Here is a 25,511-nt window from a genome sequence, read left to right as displayed (position 1 = left end):
TAGCAATGTCCGGGACGAAAGGCGAGCTTGCCGAGTCGCTCGGCCGCGCCATCGAGCAGCCGTCTGTGCTGAAGGAGCCCTTTCACGTGCTCGCGATCGACGTCGGCCTGCGCAACTTCTCGTTCAGCCGCTTCCGGCTGGACAGGCTGGACGAGAGCAGCGTGCCGTCGCTCCTGCAGTGGTACAAAATGGACCTACACCAGTACACCGGCATCGAGAACGAGGAGTTCACGCCCGTCAACTACAGCCAGATCATGGGTCACGTGGTGCGCGATCTCGTGTACGCCGGCGATGTGCCCGACGTGGTGGTGGTGGAGCGGCAGCGGTTCCGCACAATGGGCAACAAGAACGTGTTTGAGCACATCTTGAAGAGCAACATTCTGGAGAGCATCCTGGTGGCCACGATACTGGCCAAGGGCAGCTGCCGCGTGGAGAGCCAGTCGCCGCAGAAAATGGCGTCGTACTGGACAAGCGGCAAGGACTCGAAAACCGAGCGAATGGCCAAAGTCGCGCGGTGGATGGACGTGCTGCTGGCGGAGCAGGGCGCGCGTGAGGTCCCGTTCGCGCTTGGAGCGTGCTACGCACCGGGCCCGCCGCCAAAACTGCCCGCCGCACGGTCCCCGTCGCGCCACCTCTACGACCAGATGGTGTATCTCAACTCTATCAATTCTGTCTACAAGATCGACGCGGCAGAGTCGCGCAAGAAGGGCGACGACGTGGCCGACTCGCTGCTGCACGGGCTGTGCTACCTCGACTTTGAGCGCAGCAAGGCCCGTCTGCGCCGCCTGCTACTCGGCACTAGCCACGCAGCAGCCGGAACTTCTCGTGTTTCTGTCGCAGCTGCTGCGCATGCGCCACAATCCGCTCCAGACGCTTCGCCTTGATCTGGCCCGTGCGCGAACGCAGGTCCCTGCGCTGCTCGTCCCAGTACTCAGCCACAAACCCGTCAGACTTGGTGTTCTCAATCAGCTCAAACATGTGGTTGCAGTACTCCGCGTCGGCCGGGTACTTCAGCTCGTGGAAACCCTTGCCGTCGCCCTTGACAGCCACCTCCTCCGCATACTCCCGCATCATCTGCTCCCGCGAGGGCAGCCGCTCGCGGCCGCTGATCACCCGCGCCACATACTGCGCCTGACACTCTGCAAACGGGAACGGAATAATGTTCTTCCCGAGCGCGGCGTTGATCAGCGTCGGGTCCGGAATATAGAACAGCTGCTTGTACACATACCGCACGTGCTCGCCGGTCGTCAGTATCGCATGCTCGCCCTCAGTGTACGACTTCAAAAACGGGATGCTGTACAGGTACCCCGTGCAGAATATTACGTAATCCACACCGGACACCGTCTCGCCGTCGACGGTGACGACCGACCGATCAGCGACGCGGTACTCGTCGACCTTGCCGATCTGCGCAGCGTTGTCGATGAGGATGTCGGCGACGGGCGACGGCGACGCGGCCGAGATTATCACCCTGCCCGCGTACGTGGTGAGCTGCGTGGCAATGTCGATGCCGGAGGCAGAGTTCCCAACCACCAGCACGGTCTTGTTCTCGAACCGCTCCACGTCGTTGTAGTACTTGGCGTGGACGATGCTGGCCGGGTCCGCGGCGTTCCACTCCGCGAGCCCGCGCACCTCCGGGATGTAGGGCAGGTCGAAGTGTCCTTGGGCGAGGATGACGTAATCAAACGATTCGGTCGAGAGCGCATTGGAAACGGTGTCTCTGTACGTCAATTGCCAGGAGCCGTGCTTCTCGAGCTCGACGACGGTGCTGTTGTAGTGGAAGCGCACGTTTTCGGGGATCGTGGCGGCGTATTTGCGGACGTACTCGGCGACCTCCTGTCTCGTCGGGAACGTCTCGCACTCTGGCGGAAATTGCACGTCTTTGTACCGCATCATGTCCTTGACAATGTTGGTTTCCAGGTGCTCGTACATGGCAGACACGTACGGGATGCCGGGGACGGTGTTTTCGCGGGCTTGGCGCTGGTCTGTGGCGGGCACGGTGCAGGAGACTTTCTCCTTCTCTTTGCCCGTGTAGTTCCACAGCCCACCTGCCGAGGCATTTCTCTCGTAGACGTGGATTTCCAGGTCGTTACGGGGCTCCATGGCTACAGCCTTAGCCATGGCCACGCCCGCTGGTCCTGCTCCGATAATACAAATTTTCATTACAAATATAGGGGTGTGGTGCGATCTTTTTAATATTATTTTTTTCAGCTAGGTGTGAGGAGTCGGAGTTATTAATCAGGCTACATAGACAAAGACTTGTCATCTGCATGCTCGTACGTCTGCACGATATGCGAGTCCTCGTTTTCCTTGACAAACTCTGTTTTCGTGATCCGGCGGAAGTCGTTGTCTCTGCGCTCAAGCAGCCACGAGAAGCCGTGGGCCTCCTTGTAGAGCAGGTACGCAATGGCGCACCCCATAACTGCCTCGCCGGCGAAAAAGGCGAGCGCGGTCGGGTAGCCGCTTCCAAAGTACGGTGCGTTGGTGGTGTTGTAGATGATGAGCGGCAGCCAGGCCTGGAACGTGAAGGCGAGCGCCTCGACGACGCCGATGCAGACGAACCGCTGCTCGGCCGAGTGGCTCATGGTCTCGTTGATCCACGACATGTACAGCACGCCGCAACCTGTCTCCGCAAAGAGCAGGTACCAGCCCACAAACATGGCGACGTGGTTATGTGTAGGCCAGATGGTGAGGATTATGCACCCTATAACCGAGACCGTGCAGAAAACCACAATCATTGGCCATCTCTTGCCGATGATGTCGGACGTCCACGTCATGAAAATGGTGCACACAATCTGCACCGCATAACCGGCTGTCGGGTATGTGTTGATGTGTGACACCGAGTAGTGCTCCGACTTGAGCCACAGATTCATGTAGCTGTACAGCTTGATGGCCACGACGTGAAAGATGAACGCCGTGGAGAACAACCACACGGGCCACGTGAAAAACAGTGCCTTCATCGAGTTGAGCGTGAGCTTCTTGCGTGGCTGCCGCTTGACGGCGTCCAAGTTGGCGATAACCAGCTCTTTCTCGTCTTTTTTCAACCACCACGACTTGGAATCGTGTGGAGCGTCTGGGATCGCAAAGTAGCCGTAGATGGCCACCGGGATTGTGATGATTCCGTCAAAAATAAAAAGCCACTGGTACGAGGCGAGGCCATGCACGCCGTTCATGCCGCTGTGCAGTCCGCTCTGAAGATAACCGGAGAACATGTTGGAGAGCGAGGACGAGATCTGGAAAATGCCCGCACGCTTGCCGAGCTGCGACGGAGTGTACCACTGGCCGAGAAGTCCAATGAGACCGCAATAACTCGTACTTTCGAAAAGGCCAATCAGAAACCGCAATGCATACACCTGCTTGACACCCGCCTGCGACTTGCTTGTTGCAGCTAGACACATGCAGCAGATCCCCCACAGGAGCTCCATTGTGGGCAACCAAATTGACGGACGGACCTTGGTGAGGACCATCTGGCTGGGGATCTGGCCCACAATGTAGCCGATGTTGAACAGCGTGCTGCTGGCCATGTTATACTGGTTGCCATGGAAACCATAGTCTTCCTTCATGCCCGACGCATAAGCGTTGGACAGGTTCGTCTGGTCCAAGGTCTTCAAGAAATACCCCACGCATGCGTACGTCAGGATCCAGAAATCAATTTTGAAGTACATGTATCTCTCCTTGGGAGATTTGTCGAGGGTATCCCAGAGCTTGCCCTTGTGGCGGTGCCAGAACGCGGAAACAGACATGGTGGTGGGTCCGAGAGAGAAAGGGTGCTGTTATATAGTAACTTTTTTAACTATTTGGGCTACGATACACGCAAATTTCGGACAATAAGATATGCAGGCTGCCTCAATTTGATACAGATTGGAAAAGATCATCAGGAGACGCAGAGTGGGTAAAATCACGCGAGCGCGCAGCAAACAAATATGGTGGGTAAAGACCATCGACCGGTGTCTCTGAGCTTGCGCTGGTGTCTCCAGGGGCCCTGGCCGTCTAGCTGGACTTTATCTATCGTTATCGAAGCCACACCTCCACAGCGGAGTTTTCCTGCAGCAAAACTCCGCCCATGCAAGAAAATTACTAAACAAACTTTTTCTTCCCCGATTATGCTCTCCGAAGACGAAGCCCGCCAATTGTACCGCGAGTCCATCCACATCGACTCGCTCAACATCTCCAACTGGGGACCAGAGATCTTTCAGGCCTGGCGCAAGGGCGGCATCACCGTCGTCTCGTGCACCTGCGGCCTCTGGGAGGACTTCAAAGGCACCATTGCCAATATTGTTCAATGGAAAAAATGGTACGAGGAGTACAGCGACCTTATCATGGAGATCACCAGCATTGAGGACATCCACACTGCCAAGAAACTCAACAAGACAGGCGTAATCCTCAATTTCCAGAACACCTCCGGCATCGAGGACCAGCTGGACTATCTGCGTGTTTTCCGAGACCTCAATGTCCGCCAGATGCAGCTCACCTACAACACGCAGAACTACTCCGGTGCGGGCTACACGGAGCTGCGCGACTCCGGGCTGACCGGATTCGGCAGAGAGGTGGTGGACCACATGGCGGATCTGGGGATCGTGTGCGATCTGTCGCACGTCGGGCACCAGACGACGATGGACACGATCGAGTATGCGCGCAAGCCGCCGTGCTTCTCGCATGTGCTGCCGTCCGGAATGAAGGAGTCTGGCCGGAACAAGACCGACGAGGAGATCCGGGCGCTGGGGGCCAAGGGCGGCATGGTTGCTGCGTCCAACTTCGGCCCCCACATGAAGAAGGGCAACGACAGCACGATCGACGACTACGTGGAGGTGCTGGAATATTTCATCGACCTTGTGGGAGAAGATCTTGTTGGGATCGGGTCCGACGCGTCGGAGGGCCACGCCCGGCCGTCTCCGTTCCTGGAGTGGTGCAACAAGGACAAGGGCTACGCGCGCAAGATGACCGAGTGGGGCAGCGCTCCGGTCGTCAAGCCGCTGGGCAAGCTCGCCGACCGCGAGGAGCTGGCCGTCGCCATGGCCAGACGCGGCTGGACGGCCGACCGAATGCGCAAGGTGCTGGGCCTCAATTGGCTGAATTACTATCGGCGTATCTGGGAAAACTGACCGGGCGCAAGGCTGTGTAATAAATCAATAATTATTTCATTTTATTCATGCTGGACAACATCGACCACATCGTGCTGGTGCTGTCGGGCAAAGGCGGCGTGGGGAAGTCGTCCGTGACCACGCAGCTGGCGCTCACGCTCGTCCGCCAGGGCTACAAGGTCGGCGTGCTGGACATCGACCTGACAGGCCCGTCGATGCCGCGGATGTTTGGCATAGAGGAGGGCAAAATCCACCAGTCGTCGAAGGGCTGGGTCCCCGTGTACTACGACGACTCCAAGAGGCTGGCTGTGATGTCGCTCGGATTCCTGCTGGGCGACAGGGGCAACAGCGTTGTGTGGAGGGGACCGAAAAAAACCGGCATGATCCGCCAGTTTATCAAGGACGTTCAGTGGGAGCATCTGGACTACCTGCTGGTAGACACGCCTCCAGGCACCTCTGACGAGCACATTGCCATTGCGGAGGAGCTGAGGTACTGCGCGAACGTGGACGGCGCGGTTGTCGTGACGACGCCGCAGCTGGTGTCGATCAACGACGTGAGGAAGGAGCTGAATTTCTGCCAGAAAGTGAATTTCAAGGTGCTGGGGCTGGTGGAGAACATGTCTGGGTTTGTGTGCCCGCATTGCGCGGAGTGCACAAACATTTTCAGCTCGGGTGGGGGTGAGGCGTTGGCGAAGAGTTTGGATCTGCCGTTTTTGGGGAGTGTTCCGATCGACCCCACGTTCAACGAGCTTATAGAAAGACAGAACGAGTGGAAGGAGCGCGGAGACTTGATTACGCTGTACGGTGAGAGTACGCTGAGCGGTATATTTGAGAAAATGGCGCGACAGTTGGGATGGATAAAAACTACTTAACGTACCCACGCAACGTGGTGGACGCATCGTGGTCTAGTTGCGGCGACGTCGCGGTGGCGACAGTTTGCGAGATCTGTGTGACTGGCTCCTCGTGGACCAGCAGGTGGGTCGGGTTATGGATTCGCGTTATGCTGGTGGACCGCTGTCTGTGGAGCTCCCCGATCTCCTGCTCGAGACTTAGAAACTGCTGCTCTTTCAGCGGGCTTTTTTCTTTTGCGTCCTTGCGCATGCCGTATTGGTATAACTCTCTGTAATGGTCATAATGGAACGTTTTCGGGTCGAATAGCCGGTCTTTCAATTGCATCATCTTTTCTACTCGCTTGATTTTCGTCACGAGACGGTCGATACGCTCTTGCGAGGAGGCAAACTGCTGCGCAACGTCGCCCATCTCAGATTCCAGGCGTTTTATCTGGTCCATGTATCTCGTCCTATCGACAGCCTTGATGCTCTCATAACTGCCCTGCACACGGTCCAATCTGTCCATCACCTCTTCCTTCTCTATATTAATAATCTCCTCGCATTGCGTGTCGAGGTCCTTCGTGTAGCACTTGCTTACCCGCAGTATGGCCTGCGTCAAATCCCGCTGCGCCTCGGGGATCGCTTTCAGGAGATTGTGCAGCTTGAACTCCTCCAGCGACGGTAATGTCTCGTCCGACATAAAAAAATAACTAATCTATTTTCAAAGTTATGCTTTTTCCGGGGCTGCTCACCTTTTCTGGGTGCTGCACCAATGTGATCTCCATGGAGCTGATTTCTCAGCTGAAACCCGTGCCATCGAACCTCATAACTGCGTGCCAGTACCTGTTCATCTCGCTCGCCGTGGCGCCTTTTCTGCCCCGAAATAAGGACAAACGTCCTCCGTTCCAATATTTTTTGACCACCTCGCTCTTTTTCCTGTGTGCTATCGCGAATAACCTGGCGTTCAAGTACGGCATCTCTGTTCCCGTGCACATAGTGATGCGGTCGGCGTCAACACCGTTGACCGTGATCATTGGGTCGCAATTTTTTGGCAGACGCTACTCTATCTACCAGATCGCAGGTGCTACCATTTTGTCCGCTGGTATAACTATAACCACACTTTCCGGAGAAAATAGTGACTCCCGCCACCCCGTTACCCTTGCAGGCCTGCTGCTCGTGTTTGCGTCGACGCTACTAGGAGTTGTTACCTCGTTCTGGAACAACAAAATCATGCTAACGCAGAAACTCAACTGGATCCAGACCCTTTTCTACACCCACTTCTACGGCCTGCCGTCTCTGCTGCTGATTAGCAACGGCATAGTTGCCGAGCTACAACTGTATGGACGTTCTTCTGAATTTTGGCGGTTTGCAATGCTCAATACCGGCACGCAGCTCGTCTGTGTCACCGGAGTCAACATGCTGGCCCAGAAAACTGACCCGCTTACGCTCGGTGTTGTACTGCTTCTGCGCAGATTCGCCTCGTTCGTTATCTCTCTGGTGTTTTTCAGCCATAACTTGGGAGCATTGGGTTATCTGGGCATGCTCACCGCGTCTGTGGGGGCTCTCATCTATCAACTAGACGATAGAATAAATAAACTGAAATAAGACATAAATACCTTAAATACCTACAACAACTGTCTTGAGCTCAGAGTACTCGGCAAGTCCGTACTTGCTGCCCTCTCTGCCAAAGCCGCTTTCTCCCACACCGCCAAACGGCAGCGCAGCTTCCGAGATAAGCCCCGTGTTGACGCCCACCATTCCGGCCTGCAGCTTCTCGGCCACTCTCCAGGCCCTGCTGTTGTTTTCCGTGTAGAAATAGGCCGCCAGGCCGACCTCTGTGTTATTGGCCTGCTGCACAACCTCCTCCTCGGTGGAGAACCGTATAACTGGTGCAACAGGACCGAACGCTTCGGTGCGGAAAATGTCCATCTCCGGCGTCACGTCAGCGAGCAACGTGAGATCGTAAAATAGAGCCCCCAGATCAGGCCGTCTGCGGCCCCCACGGACGATTTTGGCCCCTTTCTCCACGGCATCCTCCACCAGAGTCTCCACTTTGGCAAGGGCATTTTCGTGAATCAGCGGGCCGTGTGTGACAGAAGGATCGATCCCAGGACCCATGCGGGTGTTCTTATCGATCAAATCTGCCACCATGGCAACAAACTCGGCATGAACTTTATCATGGACAAAGATGCGGTTTGCGCACACGCACGTCTGGCCCGAGGAGCGGAACTTGCAGCTCATAAAACCGGCAGCGGCCTTCTCCAGATCGGCATCTTCAAAGACCACAAATGGCGCGTTGCCGCCAAGCTCCATAGACAGCCGCTTGAGCGTGCTAGAACTCTGCTCCATCAGCAGTTTGCCCACGCGCGTAGAGCCGGTGAAGGACACTTTCTTCAGATTCGGCGACTTACAAAAAAGCTCCCCCACCTTGGCAGTCTTGCTATGCGCAACGGGAACAAAATTCACCACGCCGTCGGGCACACCGGCCTCCACACCAAGCACTGCCATTGCCATAGCAGACAATGGTGTCTCTGCTGCAGGTTTAATCACCGCAGTGCAGCCGGCCGCCAAGGCCGCGCCCAGCTTGCGTGTGATCATGGCAAGCGGGAAGTTCCATGGCGTGATGATCCCCACAGGACCGACCGGCTGCCACTGTGTGTACATGCGGTTCGAAGGCGTTGCCGAAGGGATGGTGTCTCCATAGCAACGCACAGCCTCCTCAGCGAACCACCTGAAAAAACTGGCCGCGTACCGCACTTCGCCAAGACTGTCTGCCAGGGGCTTGCCGTTTTCAAGCGTGACGAGCCGCGCAAGGTCCTGCTCGTGCTCCACCATCAGATTGTGCCAATTGGAGAGGATCCGGGCCCGTGCGTGGACGGGCGCCGAGCGGAAGTCGTTAAACGCCCGCGCAGCAACGGAAACGGCAAATTCGACCTGTTCGAGAGGCGTGTCGCTGACCTGGGCTAGCACCTGCTGGTTGGCCGGGTTGACCACGTCGAACCCTGGAAACTCCCTAAACTGGCCGTTTATGAGTGCACGGGGCTCCACAAGCCTCTCGCGCGCGCGCAGTCCAGACAATCGCCGACAAAAACGCAATGGGTTCATGGCTTAGACAAAATAATCGTCGCGACGGACTTTTTACTCCAAATAATTCCTATATTTAGCATTGCCTCATAGCCATGGTATCTACATCCGGTGCTGTTGGCTGCGCGGTGGGCATTCCAGCCGGACTGGTAGTTATATTTGTGTGCGCCCTACTTATCAGACAGCACATGAGAGAGAAGAAAGAGGACAAGATCGCCGCAGAGGTGCCCGAGGAGGAATTCGGGCAGAGACAGGAAAAGGACGACGGCGACTATCTGGACTCGGTGCCGGTTCTGGAGGGGTCCACGTACGTGAAACAGCTGCACGGCGAGTCGCGGTTCAGAGAGGAAACGGTGCGGGACGCAAATCTATCTGGCTCGTTGGTGTGAAGACATATTACGCAGGATTAAATACGCATAATATATACAGGCATGATGTAAAGTATTGCAAAAGACTGATTTTTGGGCTTCGCTGCTAGAACTCCAGGTTGACACTCGTGTCCTGCAACAGGTCCATCGTTGTGCCGTCGTCGAAAATGAGCCGCCACTCCTCGATCTGGAAGCTGTCGCCGCGCGATGCTCTTGCGGCCCGCAGCTTCATCAGCGCGCCGGCCTTGTCGCCGGCCACACGCACCTGCACGTCGATGTTTCCCTTCATGGTGTTGAGCTCGCCTCTGATCCACGGGAAAATGCCCTCAAAAGTGATGGATTTGCCCAGCTTCGAGCGCGCGTTCTCCGACCTCCTGAGGAAATACATCGTGGCGCTCATCACTGGCGACGACACCTTTTCGTAGTTGAAGATCCCAAACAGCGACACGCCCATCACGATCCAAAACCCTATGAACACCCTTCTGTTGCGTCTTTTTGCAGCAAAAGGGTCGGGAAGCTCGTCGTTCACGGTCATTGGCCTGTTCTGCTTCTGTCTTTCTTCCTCCGCATCCCGGACAGAGAAGTGTTTGCTTTCGAAAACGGGCGTCTTCGTCTGCGCCAGACGGATTGCAGCGTACCTAAATCCTGCCCTCGGGCCAACCACCGGCCTGGAGAAAAGTCGCAACATTAATAAGTCAATAGATCAATAATCAAAAAAAATTCAAATTATATTAAATTAAATTATATATTTTTTCTTGTCATGTCTCCCATCACAGGCTCGGCCATTTACAAGAAAAAGGCCGGCATGATCACCGTCCTGGAGGAGGAGTCGCCGCCGCGACTGATCTGGAAGTGCATTGACGCCGGCGTGGCGCCCCCCGTGGAGATTCTGCTCGACACCGTCGTTACCCTGCAGGCCTCCAAGAAGACGTCTCCCAAGATGCTGCTGAAGATCGGCATTGGTTCCGGCTCAGAGGTGAAGTCCGAGGTGGTGTTTGCGTTCAACAGCCGCATCTTCATGGACAACGTCAAGACTGTGCTGCAGCAGACGATTGCCCGTCGCAAGTCGGCCGCGGCAGCAGACGCCAGTCTCGCGGCGTCGGCCTCTTCTGGGCGTTCGACGCCGTCGGCGGCCGGGTCGCCGGCTCCCGTGGACGGCAGACAGGACGAGGTGCTTGCGGACATGCTGGACTCGAAGAAACTGCTGAAAAACCTGACGCTCCAGCAGAAACTGCTCAGAGAAAGCCCTGCGCTGATGAAGACGTTTGCAGAGGCCGTGATCAAGTCCGGCCTCGACCCGGAGGAGTTCTGGTCGACCAGAGTGCATCTTTTGCGCTCGTTCGCCATCCAGAACAACCAGAAGCGCGGCCCGTACAACGTCCTAAGCACCATCAAGCCGGTGGCCTCGAGCGAGAACCAGGTGAACGTTTCTGTCACGCGAGAGAAAATCCACGAGATATTCCAGCAGTACCCGATTGTGCGCAAGGCGTACGACGACAACGTGCCGAAGATGAGCGAGGGCGAGTTCTGGTCGCGGTTTTTCTCGTCGAAACTGTTCCGCAAGCTGCGCGGCGAGAAAGTCAACCTTTACGACCGTGGAGACATCACTCTGGACAACTACCTGTTCTACGACCCGGACTACGACGGCGAGGAGGAGGACACCGACATTGACAAGCTGCTGGAGGAGAAAAAGGAGGAGGACGGCAGCCGGAAACGGCGCAACTCGGAGCAGCTGACGGCGGCCAAGAAGAAAATCAGGCTCTTCACGCAGGACGGCAAGCAGGTGTCGAAATTCATAGATATCAAGGCCAACAAGGAGGACAATCCGGAGACGCTGGGCAACGGGCCGGACATCACGATGAAAGAGGACCAGAACGACGAGCTGGTGGGCGTGATGCGGTCGATGAACCGGCTCAGCAGGCGCATGATGCAGAACATCAAGGACGACGCCGACATGGACAGGGAGTTCGAGGAGGAGCTTGAACTGAGAGACCTGGACGACGCAAACACCGTCGAATACAACCAGCTGGAGTACACGCAGCGCTCGAACCTCTCGTCCAACATTCTACCGGCGGACGTGCTCGAAAAGTTCAACTCGCAGTCGCAGCTGAACCCGACGCCAACGGTCTACGACGAGTACATGAAAACATACAAAAAACAGCTCCGGGAGGTGGACCTGTCTGCGGTCTACGCCAACAAAAAGCCGCTGCTCGACACGTACAAAGAGATCCTCAACATCACCAAGAAGAACGCCAAGAGCCAGGCGTGGACAATCAAGCTGGACACGAGCGTCGAGAAACAGGACGTCGACGTCGACCTGCCGCGCGACAGGCTCGAGGCGCTGCGGCTCACGCACTCGACGAGCGTCGAGTTCCTGCGCCACTTCTGGCTGCACTTCAACTCGATCAGCACCTCGTCGCCGTCGACAAACCCCAACTTCCGCGCCGAGCTGCTCCAGCTGAAAAAACTCTACACCAGCATCACCAAGTGTGTCGACCGCGTCCAGTCGAGTCTGGCGCAGCTCGACGGCGCCGACAGGGACCTCGGCAGGCTGCTGATGGACCCGCTGAGCGCGTCGCTGGCGCAGGCGCTGACAAGCTACGAGGCAGCTATCGTGGGATGACTTGTCTATTTATTCTGCTCCTTGAACCTGTCCCAGGCCTGGTTCAGGGTGATGAAGACGCCGTTGGCGATCAGCTTGCGCTCCGTCGACGTCTCGGTGGCGATCTTGTCCGGGTGCGTCTTGGCGACGGCCTTCATGTACACCAGCTTGACCTTCTTGTCGAGCACGAGGTCGGGCAGGCCGACGGTTTTCCAGCCCAGCTCCGGCCACAGGATCTGGTGCAAGGATGCAAGCAGCGCGCGCAGGTTGTCCTCCTTGCCGGCCTTCCAGCTCTGCAGCTGCTGTTCGACCTTGTCGTGGAGCGCGAACTTCTCGTCCTCGAGCGACTCCTGCTTGCGGTGGTGTTCCTTGACGCGCGAGACGGTTGCGGAGGGCGCTGTCGGGGACGGGGAGCTCTGGGCTGGCTTTTTCGCCGGTTTCCGCGGTTGCAGCACGTTCAGACATCTTCGTTTGCCGTCCATGGCGGGTTTCGAGAACCCGCCGTTCTCGATCAGCAGGTTGTAGGCCTCGAGCGCCTCCTTGAACCTCTCGAGATGCTCCAGCGCCTCTGCCTTTTTAGCCACCAGTTTAATCCAATAGCTTTTCACTGGTTTGTCGTCTATTTTCGTGTCGCTCGCGGCACTCGCGGCCTGTGCCACGCCGTTCTCCGCGGACTCCAGCTGCTTCTTGGCGTCGCCGAGACGCGAGTACACGATCGCCAGGTTGGAGTACGCGATGATGCGGCAGAGATGGTTTTCGGGCAGCTGCGCCAGGGCCCGCTGGTACGTCTCGAGCGCGCCGGCAAAGTCGCCCTTGGCGAAGTAGTCGCTGCCCTGCTGTCTGAGAGACTGGAACTGTGGGGGGATGGATGGGGGAGCGGATGGGGGAGCGGACTCTACCGGGCCGTCAGAGGTGGCAGCCGGCTCGTCGCCGAAATCGAGCAGCGGAGCAGGGCCCGTCGGCGGTTTGCCCGACGACTCGCCCGCCAATCTGGTCTCCTCTCCGCCGCCCTTCCCGCGTCTGCTCCGCTCCTCCTCCAGCTTTCTCACCCTCTCGATCTCCTCCTCCTCCGAAAAGCCCTCGTTTTTGTACCTGTCCTGATTGCGCATCCACGCCGGCTCGTTTCTGCGCTCGTGCTGCCTGTACATCTCAATGCCCTGCTTCAGCTTTTTTCTGCCCGTATTGAGCAGAAACGACGCCTTGGACATGAGCTCTGCCGACAGATCGTTCACCAGGGCGCCCAGGTCCTCTGTCGCCGCGGTGTCGTGCCGCGCCGGCCGGCTGTGCTGGTGCGCGGCGTCGACAAGATACGCGATCGCCGCGTCGAACGTGTCTGTGTTGCGGACGGCGTCTGCGGCCTGCTGCTCGGAAAAGCCCATGTCCAGCAACTGGGCGTACGTTGACGGTGGCGCGGGGCGTGGCTCCGGAGGCGTGCTGGCGGGCTCGGGTGCTGGGGCAGGCGCGGCGGGCGCCTTGAAGACGTCAAACAGCTTTTCAAAGTCGTCGGAAGACTGCTGCTGGGGCGTGCTGCTGGGGCTTGCGCGCGAGGACAGCTGGTCGAGCCAGTCCACGTCGAGGGCGGCCGCGGCGGGCGCGGGCGGCGGCTGCTGCTGGGCCAGCGGCGTCCGGTTGGCGGCGGGCCTGGATCTGGCGGAGTTTTTCAGCAAATCCGCAAACACGTCTTTGGACATAAGAAAGAGGTGAAGGCTGTGCAGAACAAATTTTTCATTTATTCATTTTTATTTCCACCAGCTTCGCCATGCATCTGATGTACACCCTGGGCCCGGACGGCAAGAGAATTTACACGCTGAAGAAGGAGACGGAGACGGGCGAGATCACGAAGTCGGCGCACCCGGCCCGGTTCTCGCCAGACGACAAATACAGCAGACAGAGAGTGACGCTGAAGAAGAGGTTCAACATGCTGCCTACGCAGAGGGAGTAGGCAGAGAAGGGTGTGTTGATCGATATAGGATAAGCGTTTGATTAGTTCGACTGAAATTAAAGATAATAGGCCAGCTATAGCGACAAGCAGAACATGGGACCGAACATGGGACCGAACATGGACCGAAATCGGACCGTAATCACGTAGGTATGCGACGCGACCGAGCAGATCTCTACTCGATCGGCCCCTCGAGCTCGCCCGTCTTGGCCAGATGGAACTCTGCATTTTTGCGGTAGTTCTCCCACAGCTCGCTCACAAGCACCGTCTTCTCGTTCTGTTTCTCGATCTCCACGAGCTGCGCGTTGATCTTGCCCACGTTCACGTTCAGCTGTGTCTGCGGTTAGTCTGCTGCTCCTCGTACTTACCAGGTTGTTGATGATGCGGTCGAAAAGCCCCTCCTGGATTTTCTCCTCGGGGTTCTCCATCTTGTCGGCCATGGTGTTTTTTATTTATTTCGCGTATTTTGTATTTTATGCTCAGATATTTCTTTCGAGCAAAATCAGTCCCGATTTTTGCCACCTCTAAAATGTCCTCTGTGAGCTCCTCCGCGTACTACGCCGACACCGGCGCGCCAATTGCACGGCTCTCGGCCAAAACCTACTTCCAGCAGCTGTCCCGCAACGAGAAGCTGTATGCCCACTACATGGCCAAGGCGGGCCACTGGGGAACAAGGGCCGTTTTGCGCTCTGTCTCGCCCGAGTCGGAGCAGATCTACGACCTGATCCTGGCCACCCACGCCGCCGTCAAGGCCGACTATTCGGGCCTCGAAAAGCATCTGGGCAAGGACACCGTCAAATGGTATCTGGAGTACGCCTCGCAGTTTCTGGGCAATTTGGGCAACTACAAGTCGTTTGGCGACGTCAAGTTCATCCCGCGGCTGGCCAAGGGCGACTTCGAGACGCTGGTCGAGCTTGTCAACGACGAGGTGTGTCTGCAGCTGTTTGAGCAGGTCAAGGACGATATGTACGCCCTGGACTCGAAACGGGTGCTGTTGGGCTGGCCCGCCGAGGGCCACGTCACGGGCTACTATCTGAACACCTTGACAAAGGCGGAGGTCGAGGCCGTCAACGCGGCGCTCGCCGCGCACGGAATCATGCCGGAAAACACCCGACTCGAGAAGATGGACGACACGCTGTTCCGCGTGCACGTCGCGTCGGCCAACATCTCGAACTCGACGGGCTACTACCCGGACACGATCGAGTTTGAGACAGGCGGTAGACAGGCGACAATCGAGTTCAAATTCGGCGACCACTCGGCCGAGTTCGCCAAGATCGTCGAGAACCTGGTCGAGGCCAAGAAGTACGTTGCCAACGAGACACAGCTGAAGATGCTCGAGAACTACATCGAGTCGTTCCAGACAGGCTCCATGAACGCGCACTACCAGTCGCAGGTGCACTGGGTCAAGGACATGGGACCTGCGGTCGAGACCAACATCGGCTTCATCGAGACGTACAGAGAGCCGGCCAACGTGCGTGGCGAGTGGGAGTGTCTGGTCGCGATGGTCAACAAGGACCGGACGGCGAAGTTCGGCGAGCTGGTGCGCAAGGCCAAGGACTTCATTGCGGAGCTGCCGTGGAGCAAGGACTACGAAAAGGACGTGTTCACGCCGCCGGACTTCACGTCGCTCGAGGTCCTGTCGATGACGACGAGCGGCGTGCCCGCAGGCATCAACCTGCCCAACTACGACAAGGTGCGGATCAACCTCGGGTTCAAGAACGTGTCGTTGGGCAACGTGCTAAGTGCCAAGTCTGGCAAGGAGCCGGTCACGTTTGTGGACGAGCAGACGCAGCAGCTGTACGAGAAATACCGTGCCGAGGCGTTTGAGGTGCAGGTGGGCATCCACGAGCTGCTGTGCCATGGCACCGGGAAGCTGCTGATGGAGACGGACGACGGCAAGTTCAATTTTGACGTGGAAAACCCGCCGCTTGGACTTGACGGCAAACCCGTGTCGACGTACTACAAAAAGGGCGAGACGTGGGGGTCGCTGTTCGGCTCTGTGTCGGGCGCGTTCGAGGAGTGCCGCGCAGAGTCTGTGGCCATGAGTCTGTTCACCAACAGAACGTTGTTGTCTGTGTTTGGGTTCAAAGAGCCCAAGGAGCAGGACGAGGTGCTATTTGTGTCGTATCTGACAATGTGTCGGGCCGGGCTGCTGGCGTTGGAATACTACGACCCGGAAAATAAGAAATGGGGCCAGCCGCACTGTCAGGCCCGGTTTGCGATCCTCAAAACGTACCTGGACGCCGGCGAGGGACTGGTCTCGTTGGAGTACACTCGGCCGGACTATGACGACCTGGTGATTAAGGTGGACAGGGCCAAGATCGAGACGGTCGGACAGCGTGCGATCGACGCGTTCCTCAAGAAACTGCACATCTACAAGTGTTCTGGCGATGTTGTGAACGGGACGAGATTTTTCGTCGAGCACACCACCCCGGGCCCGGAGCTGCTCAAGTTCAGAGACGTGGTGGTGGCCAAGAAGCTGCCTAGGAAGCAGCTTGTGCAGGGCAACACTGTGCTGCGTGGGGACGACGTCGACGTGGAGGAGTACGCCGAGTCTGAGATCGGCATGATTGAGTCGTTTAGCCGCAGAGATACGTAATCCAGGACCAGCGGAATTATTATCTAATTTCTTTTTTGGGCATTTTTTTTAATATTTTTATCGACTTCATCCACCATGGCTTTTCTCGAGAAAGTCAAGAAGGCGGCGCTGTGGTTTGCCAAGACGTACTGGTTCTACATTGGGCTGGCGATCTTCGTGGTGATCGCGCGGTTTGCGCCGAATTTTGCCCGCCACGGAGGGCTTATCCGCGCAGAGTACACCATTGGGTACGGCGCCGTGGCGGTCATTTTCCTGGGGTCGGGCCTGTCGATGAGCACAAAGCAGCTGATGGCCAACATGGCGAACTGGCGCGCGCACACGGTCGTGCTGGTGCTGCAATTCCTCGTCACGCCGGCCATAATGTACGGATTCTGCTGTGCTATTAAGGCGGCCCACAATCCCCAGATCGACGACTGGCTGCTTGTGGGACTGATCGTGACGGCGTGCTGTCCGACGACGGTGGCATCGAACGTCGTGATGACGCGGCAGGCCGACGGAAACGAGCTCCTGACGCTGTGCGAGGTGTTCATCGGCAACATGCTGGGAGCCTTTATTACGCCGGCGCTGTGCCAGATGTTCTTCAGAGGAGCGTGGGAATTCGGCAACCCGGCAAACGGCTCATCGATTACGCGGGTGTACAGAGACGTGATGCAGCAGATCGGGTGCAGCGTGTTTGTGCCGACGTTTGTGGGACAGGTGGTGCAGAACCTGTTCCCGAAACAGACCAAGTGGTTTCTCACCACGTTCCGGTTCAACAAGGTGGGCTCGTTTATGCTGCTGCTGGTGATGTTTTCGTCGTTTTCAACGGCGTTCTACCAGCACGCGTTCACGGACGTGAGCCACGCGTCGATCATTCTGGTGTGTTTTTTCAACGTCGGGATCTACATGCTGTACACGGTGATCTGCTTTGCTGTGTCGCGGCCAATTTTCTTGAAAAAAATGCCCGAGCCTGCAGGACGGGGTGCGTATGCCTGGTTCCACAAAACTGTGGCTCCGTTCTACTACGACCGTCCAGACACAGTGGCCGTGATGCTGTGCGGCGCGGCGAAAACGGCCGCACTGGGGGTGTCGCTGGTGTCGGCACAGTACGGCGACAGGAACGAGTACCTGGGACAGCTGCTGGTGCCGCTGGTGCTGTACCAGAGCGAGCAGGTGCTGTGTGCGGGCTTCCTGACCCGGTTCATGAAGATGTGGATCCATGCCGAGGACAGAAGCAAGGATGTTGGGAGTGATAGTGCTTAATAAACGACGTAGCGGCCGCCGGGTGCACCGTAAGTTTCCTGTCTGCCGAATTCTGGCAGCTCAAGCCCTTATGGCCAAGTTGGTAAGGCGCCACACTAGTAATGTGGAGATCCTCAGTTCAAATCTGAGTGGGGGCAATTTTTTTCTCAATCCAATGTACTATTTATGATTCTTATTTTTTTATTTTATTTTATTTTATTTTTATTTAATTTGTTCATGTTCCCACCGCACGACAGATCGCTGCCGCTGCTCTCGCAGAGCAACACCTGGCGATCCGGGTCGCAAACCCCGGACTCGGTCTCCGTGTACGAGGAATCCCCCGGCACGGGCGACCCGTCGCTCGTGCACAAATGGAGCAACGACAGCTCCATCGTCTGCGTCGCTTGTTCGCCGAAAAATCACCTGCTTTTCTGCGGAACCCAGGACTCGCGCATCCTCGTATACGACCTGCGCACTTTCCAGCGCGTGAGGGAGTACGAGGCGCACTCTGGGTCTGTGCTTTGTCTTTTGGTGAGCGACTGTGAGACAAGACTGTTTAGCGGCGGAACAGACTCGCTTGTCCGCATTTGGGACATAAGTCCGCGCGGCGAGCTCAAAGGAACGTACACGGTGTACTCGCTGATCGATGTGGGGGATATCTTCTCCATTGCGTGGTCCGAGTCGCGCAAAACCGTCATGTTTGGCGCACAGAACGCCTCCCTGTCGTATGTCCAGATATGTCTGGAGTCGCACGTGCGGGACCCGCACCAGATGCCGTTCCGGCGGTACGACAGGTTTTTCGACTCGGCGGGCCGCCCGGCGTCCGTAGAAGACGACGCCACGAACCAGCAAGGGCTCGGCACGCTGATAGAGGTGCCGTCGCAGAACATCATCCCCTACGCCCACAACGGCTATATATACTGCATGGAGATGTTCACCCTTCAGGACGGTATCGCCGAGCACGGCGACTACACGGAATTTCTCATCACCGGCGGCGGCGACGGCGTGGTCAACATATGGGGCCTGAAATCGGGGATTGAGCTACTGTGGTCGCTGGAAAACCACGAGTCGGTGCTCTCGTTCGCGCGCAACAAGGGCAGCACGTACCTCTACTGCGGTCTCGCGCACGGCCATGTAAACGTGTGGGACTTGTCCACGTTGCAGCAGATCAAGTCATACGAGAGCGAGGAGGGAGACATTGTGTCGCTGGCGGTGTACGGGGACTGTCTGTTTAAAGGCACTAACGCGGGGGTGACCAAGTGGAAGTCGCGCGGGGAGATCCGGTCGAACTGGATCGACCACAACGGCTGCTGCCACGCCGTCAAGGTGGTGAAGCTGAAAAACGACCCGTACCTCATTACAGCAGGCACAGACCACTCGGTGGCGCTGTGGGACATCTCTGTGCTGGACAAGGCCGAGGCCGAGCAGCGGCCCGTCGATTTGACGTCGACCGACCGCATGCTCGAGGTGCTGGCAAAGCTAGTCGAGTACAGAACCGTGTCGAAGCTGCCGGCGCTGTACATTGACCAGTCGCGGCGGTGCGCAAACTTCCTGCGCACGCTGCTGCGCAACCTCGGCGCGTCGCACGTGTCGCTGCTGCCGGTGCCAAACGCCAACCCGGTGGTGTATGCGGTGTTCAAGGCGAATCGGCCAACGGACAAGCCCGTTCGAATTCTGTGGTACGGCCATTACGACGTGATCGACGTGAGCAGCACTGACTCCTGGAGCACGGAGCCGTTCCGCCTGACGGCCCAGAACGGCTACCTGTACGCACGGGGCGTCAGCGACAACAAGGGCCCGCTGCTGGCGGCGATGTACGCGGTGGCAGAGCTGTACCAGAAACGGGAGCTGGAGGCAGACGTGGTGATTTTGCTGGAGGGTGAGGAGGAGTCGGGCTCGTTTGGGTTCCAGGCGGTGGTGCAGGAGAACCGGTCGCTGTTTGGCGAGATTGACTGGGTTTTCCTGAGCAACTCGTACTGGCTCGACGACACGGTGCCCTGTCTCAACTATGGGTTGCGTGGGGTTATCTCTGCCACCGTGGAGGTGCGCTCGGACAAGCCGGACAGACACTCTGGCGTGGACGGCGGCATCTCGCGGGAGCCGACGATCGACCTGATCAACCTGCTCTCCAAACTCAACGCTGACGACGGCAAGGTGAACCTGCCAGACTTCTACACGCCGGTCCGAAAAGTTACGCAGCACGAGCTCGAGTCGTATGAGAAAATCACCAGCAAGATCAGCAAGCTGCGCAGCGACGAGCTCATGGCCAAGTGGCGGCTACCGTCGCTCACGATCCACAACGTGAGCGTGTCTGGGCCCAACAACTCGACCGTGATCCCGCAAACGGCGTCTGCGTCGCTGTCTATCCGCATAGTGCCGGACCAGGACCTGCAGCAGATCAAGAGCTCGCTGATCAGTTATTTGGAGGAGAAGTTTGCGCTCTTGCACACGGAAAACCATCTCACCGTGCGTGTGATCCACGAGGCCGAGCCGTGGCTCGCCGACGTCAACAACGCCGCCAACAAGATCCTGCTCAAGAACATCGAGCAAGAGTGGGGGGTCGAGCCGCTGCTGATCAGAGAGGGCGGCTCGATCCCGTCAATCAGGTTCCTGGAGAAAACGTTTGGCTGCGAGGCCGTGCACCTGCCCACTGGCCAGGCCAGCGACAACGCGCATCTCAACAACGAGCGGATCCGTGTCACCAACCTGTTCAAGACCAAGGAAATCTTGAAAAACACGCTCAACAGGCTTCCAAAGAGACATAATTAGCATGATGACATTCTATAGACATGATTTAGCGGACCGTTGCCAGCGCCGATCGTCGAGTCGGCGAGCCTGATCGCGTCGTGGACGTACACTGTGGCCTTTTCCACGGCCGTGCGCAGGTCCAGGCCGCACGCAAGTCCGCTCGCGATCGCCGAGCTCAACGTGCACCCGGTCCCGTGTGTATTTTTTGCATTGACAATTTTAGGATGTCTGTAGTGCACCACCTCGTCGCACGCGCGGTCGTACAACACATCTGTGACGGCCCCCTGCGCGGGGACATGGCCTCCCTTTACCAGCACAGCGCGACACCCAACGGCGCTCGCGAGCTTGCGTGCCAGATCCTCGCATCCGGCTATTGAGGGTTCCCCCACATCGCTGTCCGGGAACAGCAGACTGTATATAATTTTCGCTTCGTCCCAGTTCGGCGTGATAACGGTGGCATAGCGGTACAGCCGCGCAATGCAGTCCCTCACGAGTGTCTGCTTCGCCAGCGTGAAGCCGGAGGTTGAACTTATAACTGTGTCGACCACCAATGGCGGCCGGAAGGTCTCCAGAAAGGGCACTAGCGCGGTGAGCACCGGTCTGGTAATAACTCCGATCTTGACGCAATCAACTCCACCGTCGGCGAAATCAGCGTCTAGAATGCCTTGCACAACCGCCGCTGCCGTCTCCAGCTTGCCAGAAACACCCAAGGTGTTCTGCACGGTGAGCACGTCGATGCACGTCAGGCCATAACACCCATAACTGGTTATTGTCTTGAGATCGGCCTCGATGCCTGCGCCTCCGCTTGGGTCTGACCCAGCCACGGTGAGCACGCGTGGCGTCGCCACGGGGGTGAGGGAGACGGGGTTGTCCAGAACGACAAAAATGTCAGACATGAACAATTTCGCGGGAGAAAAATTCACATAACCCGTCGTCTAGCGTGGGGGGAGGATTTAGGAGCGCATGTACAAGGATCCCACACAACACACCTCTGCTACACCCCTGAATACACCCTTCTCGATCCCAACACCTGGCTTACGTAAGCCCCGACCGAGCAGCTACGCTTCAACTACGCTACCGCTAGGCACTACCGCATGCACGTTCTGTCGTAGCTTGTCTGTGCACTGCGGCCGCCGCGTTCTTAATCGTATTCCATTGCTTCAAGCTATAGACATCCACATCTCCCCCTGATTATTATGCTTTGCTTACTTTCTTCTGAATGCACATCCCTCAGAGAGCTTGGCCTTACCTCCAGTTGGCGTACAGAGAACAGTGGTGCACGAATCGCAGGTCACGGCAGTTTGGGCGTGGGAGAACACGGTGGTGATTTGCAAACATCCCGGACACTTGACGTCCATGAAAAATGATCTAGGCTCTTGCACGAGGGTCTTGAGCTTGTGTTTCTTGGCCTCAGAGGCGGCACTTGGGTGCAGCAGGTCCTGAACTAAAACCATCTTGAATAATAATAAAATTGCCTACAAAATTTTTCATTATAGGGCGAGGGCACGCGAGCCCGGGAGCACGTCACGTGACCACGTAGGACGTCTCCCTCATTTTGGGCACATCCCCAAATGGCTCTCTCCATGTCGCTCAGCAGCAGTGTGGACGAAATTGCCGTGCGCGTGCGCCCGCCACGACGGCAGGACCGCGCCGCGCTGAACCTGCTACTTCTGCTCACCTCGGTTCTGATCTCGTTCGCGCTCAAGAGCCATCTCCGGGTCTCTGTGAGCAACCCCTTCAGCGTCAACCTCCTTGTTTTGTGCGCCATTGGCAGTCTGGCATATCTGTACTACAGCAGCCTGCCGCTGGACCCGCAGCGGATGGGCCAGAAAATAGGGCTTGTTTTCGCCAAGATCGGCCATGTTTTCGGCGCCGTCAGGCTGGGTATTGTGCACATTATTATGCTCATTCTGGTGGTGAGTGCGCTGGTGTGCAACGAGACGCGGTTTTTGTATTTTCTGCTGCCGTTTGCGGTGGTTTGGGCCGTGAACGTTGATCCGTCCGAGATGGCACGGCAGGAGGTGTCGTCTGCGATGGAGGACCGGCTAGAGGACATGGAGGCCGAGCTCAGCAGCCTGAAGCTGGGGCTCATGCGCAGACAGCACAACCGCGCGCTGCAGGAGCGGTCGCTGGAGTTCAGCGTTGGACGGCTTCAGCAGGAGCTCGGGCTCAAACTGCGCGAGAGCAACGCGCACATCCAGAGACTACAGCTGCAGGTCAGCGAGCTACAAAAGGCACAGCGGACAGACAGCTGGCTTCGCACCAGCACAAAAACGTTCCTGAAAATAGTGCTCACGAAAAATCAGATCCGCTCGCTCAGGTACATCCGTCAACAGGTGTTAGCAAGTAATCAGCAGCACAGCCCGAGAAAGAGAAATAATTAAATTTGCCAATTGTTATGGTTGTCCCCACAAAACGACTGAGAACGCCCGAGGACCTGGCCAAGTTCCAACACAGCGCCGTGTACAGCGACATGGTGCAGTTTGTCGTGGACCTCGCCAAGTCTGTGCACGGCCTGGAACTCGGATACACAGACAACTCTCTGGGAGACAACATCGGCAAGGTTCTACAGCTTCTGGAGAAAATCAACAGCATTGTCGACAACCACCCCGTCGTGAAGGACACGAGCAGCCGGTTTGGCAAGCCCGAGTTCCGCGATTTCTACGACGAGCTGGCCACCAAGGCCAGCGGCCTCGTTCAAGGCTGTGCTGGCGAGGAGCACGCCGAGGAGCTCGGAAGCTATCTGTTGAACTCGTTTGGCGATCGCACGCGGATCGATTACGGGTCTGGCCACGAGCTGAATTTCGCGTGCTTTCTGCTGTGTCTGTACAAACTAGGCTTTTTCCAGCCCGCAGACTTCAAATGGGTCGTTCTTCGCATATTCAACAGGTATCTCCAACTGATGCGCCGTCTGCAACTGCTCTACTGGCTCGAGCCGGCAGGGTCGCACGGCGTATGGGGGCTGGACGATTACCATTTTCTGCCGTTCCTGTTTGGCGCCGCGCAGCTGGCGCCGTTCTCGCGTCCACGGCCGCTCACGATCCACCAGAAAGACTACGTCGACGAGTTCAAGGACAAATACCTATACTTTGGGTGCATTGCATTTATAAACCAGGTGAAAACCGGCGCAGAGTCGCTCAGATGGCATTCGCCAATGCTGGACGACATCAGCGGTGTGAAGTCGTGGGCGAAGATCGAGGAGGGCATGATAAAGATGTACAAGGCCGAGGTGCTAGGCAAGCTGCCCGTGGTGCAGCATTTCCTGTTTGGCAGCATTCTGAAGTGTCCCGACGGCGTTTCAGAACACGCAGACGACGACGACGACGAGCACGCCGGCCACGACCACTCGACGTGGGGCGATTGCTGCGGAATTAAAGTCCCGAGCGCGGCGGCCGCGAGCGCGCTTTCAAAACACACGGTACCCTGGGACTGATCACCACCCGAACCGCAGCTGCGACGCCGTGAACACGGGCGGTTTCCAGATCAATTTCGACGGGTCCAGCTTGTGCTTTTTTTTGCGCTGCAATTTCTCATAGTTTTCAAGAATCTGGTTGGTGAGCACGATGATATGCTGGCCCTTGTAGTACCGCAGCATGTTGAGCGTCTGGAGCGTGTGCAAGATGTCTGTCGTGGTCATGGACGTGAGCTGCGAAATCTCGTCGATGCTGATGTCGGTGGTTCCGTTCTCCACCAGCAGAGCACAGATGGTTTCTGCCCAGTACGCTCTGTAGGACAGCAGCCCTAGGTCAGAAAGCGGTTTTTCGGGCGAGCCGACCTTGCCCTCGATTTTCGACAGCTCGTACGAGAACTGGATCAGCAGTTTACCGTATCCATGTCTCTGGTACTGCGGCAGTGTCAAGATGCACGCAACGTTGTAATTATCAGCGCTCTCCTTCTCTTTCGAGAAATACCCCACCAGATGGTGGCCCTTGTCGTCTCTTCTGGTCATGCAGTAGAACAGGAACGGGTCGACGTCGTAGTAGAGCGTCTTGTGGTCCAGAAACAGCTTCGACAACAAACACAAGTTTCTGCACCAGGTGCGCTGCTTGCGGCCGTCGATCTCGAAAAACGAGACGTAATCGTCGCGGTAGATCTCGTTGCCCGGCGGGTGGCTCAGGGTGCACTTTGCGCGAAACCGCTCGAACTGTTTGCGCGACCCAAAGTAGCACAGCGAAAAGTCACAAATATACAGACACTCTTCCTCGGTGAGCTCGACCGGGTACGGCGAAAAATACCACGGCTCGACCTCGTGGTTGCCGATGATCACCTTGCTGAAGTTCCTGATTTTCGCCAGCTCGCTCGTCGACGTCTGTGCCATCGACCCGCTCGTTCTCAGTCGCTCGATCTCGTCCTCGCGGCTCAGCTCCTCGCCTTCCTTCACCAGCCCCTGCACGTTCAGGTTGTCCAGGTCCATCTCGTCCTCGTTGGGCTCGCTCTTTGCGCGCTGCGGCTCCGGGGTCTCGGACTTGGGCGCCGTCTTCTTGACGACTTTCTTGCGGGTCTGCTTCTTGTCCTTCTTGTCCTTCTGCGGCTTCGGAGGGTACATCGGGCGGTGCGTGTCGATCTTTGTCTCATCGATCCACTCGTCCAGCCGCTTGTTGAACTCCGCATAGTGCACGTAGTACACGGGCTTGCCCTTCTTGCGCTGGAGGGCAAGAATCTCTGCCAGCCGCCACTCGCCGTCCTTGAAAGCATACACCTTGCACCCGGCCGCGACCTGCGCGATGCTGAACTGCTCGTCTGTCGTGGGCTCTGGCGGGATCAGCCGAAGCGCCTCTGTCGGGTCGGTGGCCGCTGTTTCTGAGTCGGAGGTCATGATAAATAAATAAAAAAAAAAATGGTCTGGGGCTGACATAAGCGGAGAAAACGGTGGCGGGGTCGGGAGCGTGGGCCGAAAAGGGGAGAGGAGAGTGGGATCCGGCTATGGGGTCGGAGTGAATCTTAGGTCCTGGCTCCTTACCAGATCCACTGCGTGATACAGCCGTACTACTTTCGCATTTTAGTGGGTGTGCCGGACATTGCAGAAATCGGCTGACTCCTCC

General features: G+C 57.3%; 20 protein-coding genes across 20 annotated transcripts; 11 read left to right on the top strand and 9 right to left on the bottom strand.

Annotated features, from left to right (window-relative positions):
- Positions 1-5: 5 nt before the first annotated feature.
- KL928_005208 (uncharacterized protein) lies at positions 6-760 on the top strand (the record flags this gene model as incomplete). Its single annotated transcript, XM_043205992.1, has 2 exons — positions 6-514; positions 574-760. 2 exons carry the CDS (start codon positions 6-8, stop codon positions 758-760), a joined length of 696 nt encoding a protein of 231 aa, XP_043057448.1.
- Positions 761-798: 38 nt separating this feature from the next.
- Positions 799-2,160, bottom strand: KL928_005207 (uncharacterized protein; the record flags this gene model as incomplete). Its single annotated transcript, XM_043205991.1, has 1 exon — positions 799-2,160. The coding sequence occupies one exon, from the start codon at positions 2,158-2,160 to the stop codon at positions 799-801; it is 1,362 nt and encodes a 453-aa protein (XP_043057447.1).
- An 80-nt stretch (positions 2,161-2,240) lies between these two features.
- On the bottom strand, positions 2,241-3,740 carry KL928_005206 (uncharacterized protein; the record flags this gene model as incomplete). The annotated part of the gene is made up of 1 exon (XM_043205990.1): positions 2,241-3,740. One exon carries the CDS (start codon positions 3,738-3,740, stop codon positions 2,241-2,243), a length of 1,500 nt encoding a protein of 499 aa, XP_043057446.1.
- Positions 3,741-3,920: 180 nt separating this feature from the next.
- Positions 3,921-5,099, top strand: KL928_005205 (uncharacterized protein; the record flags this gene model as incomplete). The annotated part of the gene is made up of 1 exon (XM_043205989.1): positions 3,921-5,099. One exon carries the CDS (start codon positions 3,921-3,923, stop codon positions 5,097-5,099), a length of 1,179 nt encoding a protein of 392 aa, XP_043057445.1.
- A 47-nt stretch (positions 5,100-5,146) lies between these two features.
- On the top strand, positions 5,147-5,886 carry KL928_005204 (uncharacterized protein; the record flags this gene model as incomplete). The annotated part of the gene is made up of 2 exons (XM_043205988.1): positions 5,147-5,774; positions 5,858-5,886. 2 exons carry the CDS (start codon positions 5,147-5,149, stop codon positions 5,884-5,886), a joined length of 657 nt encoding a protein of 218 aa, XP_043057444.1.
- Positions 5,887-5,942: 56 nt separating this feature from the next.
- Positions 5,943-6,608, bottom strand: KL928_005203 (uncharacterized protein; the record flags this gene model as incomplete). Its single annotated transcript, XM_043205987.1, has 1 exon — positions 5,943-6,608. One exon carries the CDS (start codon positions 6,606-6,608, stop codon positions 5,943-5,945), a length of 666 nt encoding a protein of 221 aa, XP_043057443.1.
- Positions 6,609-6,637: 29 nt separating this feature from the next.
- Positions 6,638-7,513, top strand: KL928_005202 (uncharacterized protein; the record flags this gene model as incomplete). Its single annotated transcript, XM_043205986.1, has 1 exon — positions 6,638-7,513. The coding sequence occupies one exon, from the start codon at positions 6,638-6,640 to the stop codon at positions 7,511-7,513; it is 876 nt and encodes a 291-aa protein (XP_043057442.1).
- Positions 7,514-7,525: 12 nt separating this feature from the next.
- Positions 7,526-9,013, bottom strand: KL928_005201 (uncharacterized protein; the record flags this gene model as incomplete). The annotated part of the gene is made up of 1 exon (XM_043205985.1): positions 7,526-9,013. One exon carries the CDS (start codon positions 9,011-9,013, stop codon positions 7,526-7,528), a length of 1,488 nt encoding a protein of 495 aa, XP_043057441.1.
- Positions 9,014-9,087: 74 nt separating this feature from the next.
- Positions 9,088-9,381, top strand: KL928_005200 (uncharacterized protein; the record flags this gene model as incomplete). Its single annotated transcript, XM_043205984.1, has 1 exon — positions 9,088-9,381. One exon carries the CDS (start codon positions 9,088-9,090, stop codon positions 9,379-9,381), a length of 294 nt encoding a protein of 97 aa, XP_043057440.1.
- An 85-nt stretch (positions 9,382-9,466) lies between these two features.
- On the bottom strand, positions 9,467-10,048 carry KL928_005199 (uncharacterized protein; the record flags this gene model as incomplete). The annotated part of the gene is made up of 1 exon (XM_043205981.1): positions 9,467-10,048. One exon carries the CDS (start codon positions 10,046-10,048, stop codon positions 9,467-9,469), a length of 582 nt encoding a protein of 193 aa, XP_043057439.1.
- A 72-nt stretch (positions 10,049-10,120) lies between these two features.
- KL928_005198 (uncharacterized protein) lies at positions 10,121-11,983 on the top strand (the record flags this gene model as incomplete). The annotated part of the gene is made up of 1 exon (XM_043205980.1): positions 10,121-11,983. One exon carries the CDS (start codon positions 10,121-10,123, stop codon positions 11,981-11,983), a length of 1,863 nt encoding a protein of 620 aa, XP_043057438.1.
- Positions 11,984-11,988: 5 nt separating this feature from the next.
- KL928_005197 (uncharacterized protein) lies at positions 11,989-14,341 on the bottom strand (the record flags this gene model as incomplete). Its single annotated transcript, XM_043205979.1, has 2 exons — positions 11,989-13,566; positions 14,039-14,341. The coding sequence occupies 2 exons, from the start codon at positions 14,339-14,341 to the stop codon at positions 11,989-11,991; spliced, it is 1,881 nt and encodes a 626-aa protein (XP_043057437.1).
- Positions 14,342-14,430: 89 nt separating this feature from the next.
- On the top strand, positions 14,431-16,500 carry KL928_005196 (uncharacterized protein; the record flags this gene model as incomplete). Its single annotated transcript, XM_043205978.1, has 1 exon — positions 14,431-16,500. The coding sequence occupies one exon, from the start codon at positions 14,431-14,433 to the stop codon at positions 16,498-16,500; it is 2,070 nt and encodes a 689-aa protein (XP_043057436.1).
- Positions 16,501-16,575: 75 nt separating this feature from the next.
- On the top strand, positions 16,576-17,732 carry KL928_005195 (uncharacterized protein; the record flags this gene model as incomplete). The annotated part of the gene is made up of 2 exons (XM_043205977.1): positions 16,576-16,876; positions 16,990-17,732. 2 exons carry the CDS (start codon positions 16,576-16,578, stop codon positions 17,730-17,732), a joined length of 1,044 nt encoding a protein of 347 aa, XP_043057435.1.
- A 226-nt stretch (positions 17,733-17,958) lies between these two features.
- Positions 17,959-20,490, top strand: KL928_005194 (uncharacterized protein; the record flags this gene model as incomplete). The annotated part of the gene is made up of 1 exon (XM_043205976.1): positions 17,959-20,490. The coding sequence occupies one exon, from the start codon at positions 17,959-17,961 to the stop codon at positions 20,488-20,490; it is 2,532 nt and encodes an 843-aa protein (XP_043057434.1).
- Positions 20,491-20,502: 12 nt separating this feature from the next.
- KL928_005193 (uncharacterized protein) lies at positions 20,503-21,365 on the bottom strand (the record flags this gene model as incomplete). The annotated part of the gene is made up of 2 exons (XM_043205975.1): positions 20,503-20,628; positions 20,709-21,365. 2 exons carry the CDS (start codon positions 21,363-21,365, stop codon positions 20,503-20,505), a joined length of 783 nt encoding a protein of 260 aa, XP_043057433.1.
- A 162-nt stretch (positions 21,366-21,527) lies between these two features.
- On the bottom strand, positions 21,528-21,923 carry KL928_005192 (uncharacterized protein; the record flags this gene model as incomplete). The annotated part of the gene is made up of 2 exons (XM_043205974.1): positions 21,528-21,556; positions 21,695-21,923. 2 exons carry the CDS (start codon positions 21,921-21,923, stop codon positions 21,528-21,530), a joined length of 258 nt encoding a protein of 85 aa, XP_043057432.1.
- A 117-nt stretch (positions 21,924-22,040) lies between these two features.
- KL928_005191 (uncharacterized protein) lies at positions 22,041-22,819 on the top strand (the record flags this gene model as incomplete). Its single annotated transcript, XM_043205973.1, has 2 exons — positions 22,041-22,353; positions 22,488-22,819. 2 exons carry the CDS (start codon positions 22,041-22,043, stop codon positions 22,817-22,819), a joined length of 645 nt encoding a protein of 214 aa, XP_043057431.1.
- A 48-nt stretch (positions 22,820-22,867) lies between these two features.
- Positions 22,868-23,844, top strand: KL928_005190 (uncharacterized protein; the record flags this gene model as incomplete). Its single annotated transcript, XM_043205972.1, has 2 exons — positions 22,868-23,277; positions 23,412-23,844. The coding sequence occupies 2 exons, from the start codon at positions 22,868-22,870 to the stop codon at positions 23,842-23,844; spliced, it is 843 nt and encodes a 280-aa protein (XP_043057430.1).
- A 58-nt stretch (positions 23,845-23,902) lies between these two features.
- On the bottom strand, positions 23,903-25,285 carry KL928_005189 (uncharacterized protein; the record flags this gene model as incomplete). The annotated part of the gene is made up of 1 exon (XM_043205970.1): positions 23,903-25,285. One exon carries the CDS (start codon positions 25,283-25,285, stop codon positions 23,903-23,905), a length of 1,383 nt encoding a protein of 460 aa, XP_043057429.1.
- Between the last annotated feature and the right edge of the window lie 226 nt (positions 25,286-25,511).

The sequence above is a fragment of the Ogataea angusta genome (assembly GCF_019207475.1).
Source record: "Ogataea angusta isolate 61-244 chromosome Unknown 61-244_NODE_13_length_294202_cov_90.480228, whole genome shotgun sequence".
Lineage (NCBI taxonomy): Eukaryota > Fungi > Ascomycota > Pichiomycetes > Pichiales > Pichiaceae > Ogataea > Ogataea angusta.
The sequence above is the reverse complement of the archived record's forward strand: the minus strand, read 5'-3'. Positions and strand labels throughout refer to the sequence as shown.